This window comes from Thermobia domestica, chromosome 12 (assembly GCF_964235325.1).
Source record: "Thermobia domestica chromosome 12, izTheDome1.hap1.1, whole genome shotgun sequence".
Lineage (NCBI taxonomy): Eukaryota > Metazoa > Arthropoda > Insecta > Zygentoma > Lepismatidae > Thermobia > Thermobia domestica.
The window spans coordinates 229,623,376-229,633,402 of record NC_137465.1 but is presented as its reverse complement, the minus strand read 5'-3'; the positions used below and the strand labels follow the sequence as shown (position 1 = coordinate 229,633,402).

Genomic DNA, 10,027 nt, shown 5'->3' with positions numbered 1-10,027 from the left:
GAATGCAACTATTGTTAATTCTTCAGACAGTAGCGTACGCACGAATTTATTTCGGGGGGTTCCAAACTCAATATGAGGGTATTTTATATTTAAATCCCTAAAATTAGGCTAAATTTACACAAAATTCGAAATTTCGGGAGGGGGGTCCGGGCCCCCAGAACCCACCCCCTGCGTACGTCCCTGTCTTCAGATAAGATATACTTTCTTCGCTGGTCCGGCAGCTATACAGGTAACGCTCTCCGTACACCATGTCATGGATAGAAGTTCAATTACAACGCATCACGTTGGTTCGCGTACGTTTTCATATAAGCTACCCTTGGGTCTCGATGCGGAGGAAAGAGATGGTGAACTTCAGAAAATAAACACTGATTTTTTTTTTTTTAATTCTATATCATGGTACATCATTCGTGGCACAATATTTCAAAACTTTTTTTAAAAGCTGAACTAGATCAAAATTACAGCAAAAGTAACTGTATTTATGTAGAAATTTCCAACTACAGTGCTAATTTACCGTCTTCCGTAGTTCTCGATCTTCGGTCTACCCCGACCCGAAATTAGTTGGCAGCTCTGCAGAAGCCTCCACTGTAACGGAACTATTTTCTCCATACGAATAAAAATAAAAACAAACGAAAAGCGCTAAAGGAAGAGTAGGGAAGTTGATAAGGTGCTGAAAATTTAACGATAAACCTCGAAGAATAGTCGATAACATGTAAGTTGAATAAAACTTAATATACCTTAAGCATTATAATTTGTTAAATTTATATTTAATTGGATAAATATTTTTTTGGCATTCCCCTGTTGTTGTTTATGTTGATGGTTATGAAAAAAATAGCGTAGTATGTTATCTTCGTAATTGTGGTTTGAATATGTGATATAACGATGTATCTTGTTACTAGCTTTCTGAATATCAATTTTGTTTTCCATTAAACTTGATGTGAATATTACTGAGGTAGTCCATAATAATTTTGTAAAAATCAAGTGAGTTACAAGGCGGGATATATGAAAGTATTTTGGTGGGTGGAGGAAGCTTCGAAGCTAGTTGATCATTTTACGCGCGCAAAAGATTTCAATCAAAGAATGCCCACATTTTTTTAATACAGATGATATGGGACAAGGTACCAAGCGATTGTTTGTACTTTGAAATAAAAGTAAGCTGGTGGTAATTAGCCCTAAAATATATAAGGTGTGGTCCTTGCACTTAAATTATACCCTGAAATAGCTTGTAGTAGCTGTTACTAAAGACTCATACTTCCCTGGTGTATGTAGCAATTGCTTGTCTCCGAAGCTCCCTTGTGATAAGCGTGCACTCCTTTGACGTCGGAGACCTGTGTTCTATTCTCGGCGAGAGCTCATGTTCAGATCTCACGCTAAGCTTTAGGTTCATGTCTCATATGGCCTCGCTGCTGAAAGGGACACTAAACAAATCAAATCAAATAAACCTTGTACTCCTAGGTTCACTGTTTTATATTCTTGATTTACTGACTTCTACATGTGCCTTGTATTGTTAAAATGATGATTACTTATGTTAGTTACCTGGTTTTCGGATAGCATAACTATATTAATATACAGTTCTTTCGAAGGTTAAAGATAATTAATTATAATGAGACAAGAAGAAACGAAATTAAATTACTGTCGGGTTAATTGTTGTCTCGACAGACTAATTTTAAGAAATTTACCGGTTGAGTTGAATACCGGTAATTAATTTTGGTTTGTGAGGAAGAGTAGTGAAAGTCAGGTGAGGGGAATAGTCGAAGTTAAGAAAATGCTTATTGTTAGTTGAGGGATATTTTTGGAACTGTGGGGCCAAAATTAGGTAAAATCACCATGTTTACAGGAGAAATGAGTTGATATTACTGAAGTGTAATTACTAAGTACTAACAAGACCTAACCTAATATAACGTAACCTAGCCTAAACCATCAAAAACACAGAAAACATAGGAAGAAAATACGAATTTTAAGCAAAGAATCCTGGTCCTCAAATCTAAATATCCTAAACTAATCTAACACAAGCTAACCTAACCTACCTAAACCATCAAACAATACGGAAAATATAGCAAGAAAACACGAAATTTGAGCAAAATATACTGCCCCCCCCCCAGGTCCAAAAATACGCCTTAGTTCTTTTTGATGATGTAAGCGGCACTATATGTGGAGGTGGAAGGGACTGTTTGGCTCAGAGATATATTGTTACGATTTATGGGAAAGGCTGTGCGTAAATGACAAGATAGTCACATATCGTGCTTGAGTTTTTATCGAGTTGTCCAAAAATAAGGAGTATCAGTTTTTGAAATTGTGTGAATGGTGTGTTCTACTAAACAGGCAAACAGTTTGTCGTAAGTGTAGAAACGAATTGAAACTATATAAGAGGAACATCTAACCAAACCTAATCTAATCTTACCTAATTTAGTACATTTTGGTACTTTTTTTTGGGTAGCATTTAATTTCACCCCCAAGGCTGTGTAACATATAAGCCGAGCATTTTGTGACATAAAGTGTTTTTTCACTATCCTCGTTTATGTGTATACTTACCACCGCTTACGTGCCTGCTCCCTACGGATGCTCCCCCTTTTTTACCGGTTGGGCTCCTGCCTTAACTCGGTTAGATAGCATTCGTGCTTTTTAGTGACCCCCTAGCACAAGCTGGTTCGTGTTTTATGCATTAGGTTTCTATGTCATACGTTCACACTATATTTCGAGCAATAATCACTACCAAGTGAGCCAGAGTCACAACCTAATATTTTTGGTGATAAACTGAATAATATTCCTTTTTTCTCGATTTTCGTGTGGTCCGCCGATACAGCAATAATGCCTACAAAAATAAACAGCGTGTAACCTAGCCGCAAGGTGGCCACTATGGTGGTGTGTTTCTGCACAGTGTATACAAGCTGTATTTTATGTTTATAAGTAAGAGCATTACTAGTATGAAACCATGACAAGTGCTACTGAAACCCTTAATTACGTGCGTATCCCCATCGCTGACACGCCTGTTCCCTTCGCTCTGCTTGACTCGGTTAGGTAGCATTCATGCTGAATATATGGTGTAAAAGCTAGTGCAAAAAGCAGAATCCAACCTGTACTAGGTGGCGACGAAAAGTACAAACGATAGCTAAGGGTGCGTCTAAAGGGCTCGGGCGCATTGGCGAAGGTGGGTATATGCGTTAGCGAGGGTAGTAAAAACAAGTGTGTTTTCGCAATGATATAGTTTCAATAGCACTTCTCATTGTTTCACACTAGTGACGCTTCACTTGTAAACATAAAATACAGCTTCTGTACACTGTGGAGATATACACCGCTGGTGAACAATAGTATCAAATAGAGTCATTTTTCATATGCACACTATCCATAGTTAAGCACTTGTAATGATTTTGCAGTAGTAACCCTACACTTACAGAAACCTAAAATACAGCGGTATTACTTTTTTTTATTTCAGTCGCATATATGTGTTCCTTATAAATATATCTTTTCATGGAGAATATTAAATTTTATCTGTAAATTTTCCAAGATGTCGAGTCCCAAAACTAAACCAGCACCCAGTTTGGTTCCTTTTCCGGAATCATTTTCTTTCAGTCCATTTTGAACAAAGGATTCGTTCCTCCGGATCGAACCTTTTGGTGTCCGGTAGTTGTCTTATACCTAGTCTCTTGGTTTTCTAATCAGATTCCTCTAAACAGGAATGTATCCTTCCTCTGGGTCGAATCTTTTTCGTTCCGATGAATTGAATAATTCGTAGTTCCCATATGGCTCTCCATTGTGGTTCCTCTTTTCGGCCAAACTAGTCAAACAAGTTTTATCAACTGATCAAGTTATTGCATAGTTGTTACGGAGAGGAGAAAAATGTACGGGGAAGGACTGCATTGCAGTGTCGAGACATGCACAGGAAACTCCATTTCCTCCTGAATTCTAACTCTTCCTTATTACATACATTAGACAAATCATTATCAAGTGTTGCCCGTCATACGGTCTTGAACGTAAAAGTGCTGGAATTTGCTCCTTTCGTACGATACACGGTCCGTCTTCTTGACCGTATGCATCATGGTACAGTGTTTTTAAAAATTTGTAACAAAATGTGTTATTATGTCGAGGTGTCTCGGACAGTGACTTCCCTTTTCGACTTTCAATAATATATATGAGGGGTAAATTTGGATAAGGGCGTAACTAGCAATTCTTCAATTTTTCAGGAGACTAGAAAAACAAACGCCCTTATCCAACTAACCAACGTATTCGCACACTATTTTTGGAGACAGGCGTTCGCTACGGAGCAGAGATATTGCCTTAACACCGAATAGACATACGCGGACGTGCTCACACTTGCAGAAAATTATGTATATCTCATTTTACAGTAAATAGGTCGATACGCCCTTATCCAAATTACCCCTTCATATGTAATCAGTGATGATTCCAAGGGGTGGAACAGGGGGGATATTCCTCTTCTCCCGGAGCATATTTTCGATCGTGCTGAACGTGGGTTACGAGTATGTTTGCAGTACTACTGTCACCACCGGGCGACCGACAGTTGTATTCAAAGTCTCCCCCCCCCCCCAGCGAAATCATCATCACTGAATATAGGGTAATAAAGATGAAAACCGAAATTAACTTATTACCTCAGTAGTAGTTGTAAATAGAATAATAAAAAAATACATTGCCTCGTTTTTTTTTTTTTTGTTTTTTTTTTTTTTAGTCATTTGTAATGCATCTTACGTCTATTTAAGTATGAAATATTTTTATGTAGGTGTAATCACCGTAAAATGCAACATAAATTAAATGCTAGATACTGATACACTACAAATATTTTACAATTTATATGAATACCATACCTACTAACAATTCGGGTTTCAACAGTTTTCATCATTATCAACTAAGAAATAAAAGTAGAAATGAAATTGTGTTTTTTCGTGAATAGTAATTGATTAGTATATATATAGTCATCATGTTAATTGATTAGTATATATATAAAATTAGAACACAGCGTAAATTTTATACTAAAAGCAAATTCTTAAAATTACATGAATACTGAGTTCTGCGGTAGTTTAGTGGTAGAGCCTTGACGTCTGGTGCGTGGGGTCCCTGGCTCGATACTAGCTCGCGCCAGGTGGACTTTATGGTGAATAAATACCGTGTGTGTGGATTTTCTTGGGGTTCTCCCGTTTTATACATTCTACCATTCCATTCATTTCTTATCATGACTGTGTCCTTTAACCTGGTCGACATATTCGTGGGACGTAAAACTAAAAGATTTAATTTCCTTTCATTTTACTTAACAGTATTGTATAGTAAAGATTACTTTCTATTTTCAGACAGAATGGGTAAGACACCGAGGGCACGTCCCCCACATCAACGGAGTCAACCTTATTACGCAGGAGGAAGACAGTGGTCTCATTATAGTTCACAGTCACCTATAATGTCACCTATGATGCATGGATATTCCATGAATTCACCTTCTGGCCATCATATACCAGGAATGTAAGTAACAGAAAGTCAGCGTCAGTAATTTTAAAACTGGAATTAATTATTATTAGGAATCAATACAAATTGTAATGCTAGATAAAGAAAGTAACTAATTATTTTCTTACACCAGTTCCTCTATAGATGTGAATTCAGTTGTGCCCAATGATGATAAATGAGGAAACGCTACTGACACATAGTATTAAATTAAAAACAGGGTTCCCACATTCTGGAAAACCAGGGAATGTCAGGGAAAGTCAGAAGACGGAATTGCGCAAATGTATTTTTCTTTTTTTTTTTTAATCTAACATTGTTTCCTCTCTATCAGTTGTACAGATTGACATGTGAAGAGGATCACAATGATACAGCATTCCCTATGATCGCAGTGTTGCTTTTTCGTGCTGAGGGAGTGAGGTACTGTGTGTTTATATGTATGTATATATATATATATATATATATATATATATATATATATATATGTGTGTGTGTATGTGTGACAGACAGACAGAGAGGGGGATAATTGATCATGCAAAAGCAGAAATCGAAGTATGATGTGTCATCTTGGACATCGGTTTTAAGACAGAAAAGCTACTGAAAGAGCTAAATGCATCAGATAAAGATAAACTAGCTTTCAGGCTTGACTGTCGAAACTTTTTTGCTGGGCACAATCAAGAAGATTGTTGAAAGAAGCTCTCTGACATACAAACTAGTACGTGCTTTGTCAGCGTTGGAACCCAGGCTACAAAAGAACATTCCAGGACTTGCTCAAACTAGGATGAAACACATCCTACTAACTCTGCATGAGTATAACAGAATATCTGATTCTGTAGCTGAGAAAGCAAAGTGTCAATTTATGTCTTTCTGTACTGAAATTCAGGGGTCTCATGACTTCAGAGAATACGAAGAGATGATGAGCAGCATCAGGTTAGATGACTTCTTTGCAAAGATAATGTCCAAGAAACAAGCTATATACTATGGAGGTGTAAAATCTGTACCTGTTGATCGAAGAATGCATCTCTCACTTCGTTCAGCTCGGAGACGCTATGATGAATACCTTAAATTGAAACAAATCAAATATGCAGAGGAAAGTAAAATCAAAGATGAAAAAAGAAACCTAAGTGCTGAAGTTAAGAAATTGAAACGAAAGAAGGCACAAATGGAGTTATGTTACAAACAAGAACAAGATGCTCTCGTAGAACAAATTCAAGAAGTGAAAACAAAATTCTGTTTGAAAAATGTAAATCAGGGTTCCCACTCGTCCTGGAAATCCTGGAAATGCCCTTGAATTGATTTTGTCCTGGAAATGTCCTTGAAAATGCATTTCTGTCCTTGAAATTTACAGAAATACTGAATGTCAGATTTTTCATAATTATAATGAAGATTTTAATTGATTGCTATTTTTGTTTCCTGTTCCTGTTTTTCTGCTGAATAATAATTTGTCATGATCCTACATGTGTGGGTGGTTGGTGGATTTCCTTTCTCCCAACAGGATGATTGGCTGGGAGAACTTCTTTCATCCACTAGTTTGTCAACCCATTCTTGGATGCTCTTTCTTCACTATCACTATCCTTCAGAAACTGTGCTTTGTACCAGTATCAATCCTTCATAGATTAGTGTATGATAACATTTCCCATAAAGACCTTACTCCAGTTAACATCACGAAAGAAATACTACATCATGCCTTCCATACAAGGCATCGCTATATGGCAGAGCTGGAGGAAATAAGGACTGTTGAAAGAGAAAGTCAAGTGGAGAGCAAGAGGAAAGAGATAAGTGAAAATGTACAGCAGCTGCAGAAAAAGAAAAGGAAATTGATGGAAACAAGTGAAGCTTTGGAGACTGAAGGAAACCAGCTTGCACATGAAGCAGAGCAGAAGTCTTGCTTTACTTTATTGACAAAGTCAAATGCTATCCGTAGAGCAGCTTCGCTAAAGAAGAAAGAGATTATGTCTATAAATGAGGATATCACACAACTCCATACTCAGTTGAAAAAATTGTAGTATGATTCCTTTTTTTCCCCTAGTTATATCTGTCACACTCTCACGCAGTGAAGATGCCATATACGGAAACTAGTTTTTTGTTTGTAAATTTGTTCGGTGCACAATTAAAATATCATGTAGAAAGAATGAAAATACATATGCTGGATGTTAGGTGGATCGGGTGGCTATAAGGGGAGTTGGGAGGACAAAAAAGCACATTACCCTCCGCTTTTAGTATTTAATTACTGTGTATTAATATTGTACTTGCATTAATATTCACTGCATAAGCTACTGTACTTTTCATTTCACTGTTATGAGTTTTGAACCTACAGTTGCAATCCTGTTATATCTTCCTATGTCGAAGTCCTGGAAATTTTTTGTGAAAGAGAGTGGGATCCCTGGTAAATGTGAGGATGAACATGTTTTAGAGTTGGCAATATTAGGACTGATAGTGGACCACGATGGGTCAGTGGTAGAGCGTTCAGCTCGCTTGGTTCGATCCCAGCTCGCGCCAGGTGAACTTTGGTGGAGAAATATTGTGTGCTTGAGTTCTCTCTCGGTTCTGCCGTTTCCTCCCACTTTCTTCATCATTTCATTTATTTTTCATCATTACCGTCTCCCTTAGCCTAGACGGCATAACCGTGGAACGTAAAATTTAAAGAAACTTCATTTCATTTCATTTTAGCACTGATAGTAATAGGTCTTAGGGAGAATTGACTATATATTCTTGACTACATGTTACATTGCTTTTTATTGTTTTTTCCAGCAAAATAATAATAATAATTGCAGTGTCAAGGTATGTGGTACTGTATCATACATATACTATTATATGCATACATGATAAATTTTGTATAAATAACAATCTCATATTGAACATAACAAGTATGTAAATTGTAATTAAAAGGAGTGTGTTGGACGGGTATGGGGATGAAGGAGAACGTTAATCTTCATCTGCTCGCGTACTGCCAATTCACGCTTTCGCTTGCGTCGACGACAATTTGGCCGTCATCGATTTTCACTTTTTTATACATTGTGCATGATGCAAAGTGTATGTTTTGGAGTAATTAGGTTTAGTAAATTAAAACAAATCATTGTTGACCAAAAAATATATTTACATTAAATTACAACACTGCAAAATATGAATGAATACACAGTGAACAAAACACGAAAGAACATAATCTAATTTAATCAGCTCCCATGTCACTGTACTCGTGAGATTGCTGGCATTTATTGTAAGTAATAGAATTAATTGATTGTTTTTTGCACATGTTTTTTTCCATAATCTGTACGTTCAAGGAGAGTTATGTTTTTTTTTTCTTGACCCGCTGATGTAGCAAATACCTCTTCGGATTGGTTGGACTGCTTCATCATCGGTAGTTTGCTCACTGTGTTGTGCCAAGAACACCAGCAAATCTTTTGGCAGGTCGAGATTTTAGAACGAGCTTTCAGGTTTTCATTCATTAGCTCTAATGCTAACTCGTACAGATTCGGTCTTCTTGTATTATTTTTGATGTTAGGGCAGCTAAAAATGAAACAGCCAACGAAAATTTAGTGAAACTTTTATTTACATTTTTATGTAGGTGCACAACAAAAAAGATCACGTTTTCGCTCGCCCTCACGGCAGATTGGCCGTCCACCACCAACTTTGGGATTGTACTGTGCCGGAACTAGGCGCTGGTTAGACTGCAGCCGCACGAAATCTAAAGGACGGGATTGTAAATAGAGAATATACACACTTCCAGCCATAATCTTGGCGCTCTGGGAAGAAGGACATACAAAAATTAAAAATGACGGCCAATTTGCCGCGGTCGCGAACGGATGAAGGTTAAAAAAAGTGTATGAAGGAACTTACCCCATATCTTCCCATTTATATTCAAGAATTTATGTCAGTGAAAATAAGAATTTGTGTCGGAAAGTCAGGAAATTCGATCTTTATTTTTTTGTGGGAACCCTGTAAAAAGTAAGCTTATGTTAGTGCATCATTGTCTTCATGTTGTACTGAAAGAGATGTGAACAGTATTCGCACGAAGATTCGGCGATTATGAAGTTGGGAACGTTCACCGAAACTGCCTCGATACAAAATAAGAATAGGGACGCAATAAGGTCTCATTTTCCTTATTGGAATCGTTCACCGAAACTGTCTTAGTATAAAAATAAGGATAGGGACGCAATAAGGTAAGATCTCACTTTTCTTAATTTATCCAATGAAAATCGAGTTGCAATTACATAGCCATGCAATCAAAACTCACGTAGTTATTAGTGTATAATATTTTTCATCACAAATGATTAGTGGGTAGCTGTATTTGAAACTCAGGTTCATATAGAGTGTTGTGGGAATCATCTGTAGTAGAAGTGCTAGAAATATATGTGTAATTGTGAAAAAATAAGATACCCGAACTGAAATCGAACCTGGCTCTTTGGCTTACTGTGCCGTTGGTTTGGGAAATGGAGTGGATAGCGTTATTGGTTAATGCATTGACACGGTAAGCTGGAAACCTTAGTTTGATTCTCGTACCAGTCATACATTTTTTCATTCTATCATTGAATTTGCAGCTATAAAGAAATAAGGCTCGAGAAGTCTTCTGACTTACGCGCCAGTTCTGAAA

At 37.1% G+C, this 10,027-nt stretch overlaps 1 protein-coding gene across 2 annotated transcripts in view; it reads left to right on the top strand.

The window, feature by feature from the left end:
* The first annotated feature begins 550 nt into the window (after nucleotides 1–550).
* The window catches only part of LOC145667103 (uncharacterized), a 35,309-nt gene continuing 25,832 nt past the window's right edge, over nucleotides 551–10,027 (top strand). Inside the window, exons 1-2 of one of the 2 annotated variants that reach the window (XM_081734837.1) lie at nucleotides 551–709; nucleotides 5,295–5,460. In XM_081734837.1, the coding sequence (XP_081590963.1) occupies nucleotides 5,300–5,460 (161 nt within the window). In that variant the 5' untranslated portion in view covers nucleotides 551–709; nucleotides 5,295–5,299. Of the gene's footprint in view, nucleotides 710–855; nucleotides 979–5,294; nucleotides 5,461–10,027 lie in introns of those variants that run through there. The other variant, XM_081734839.1, reaches the window with a different exon arrangement.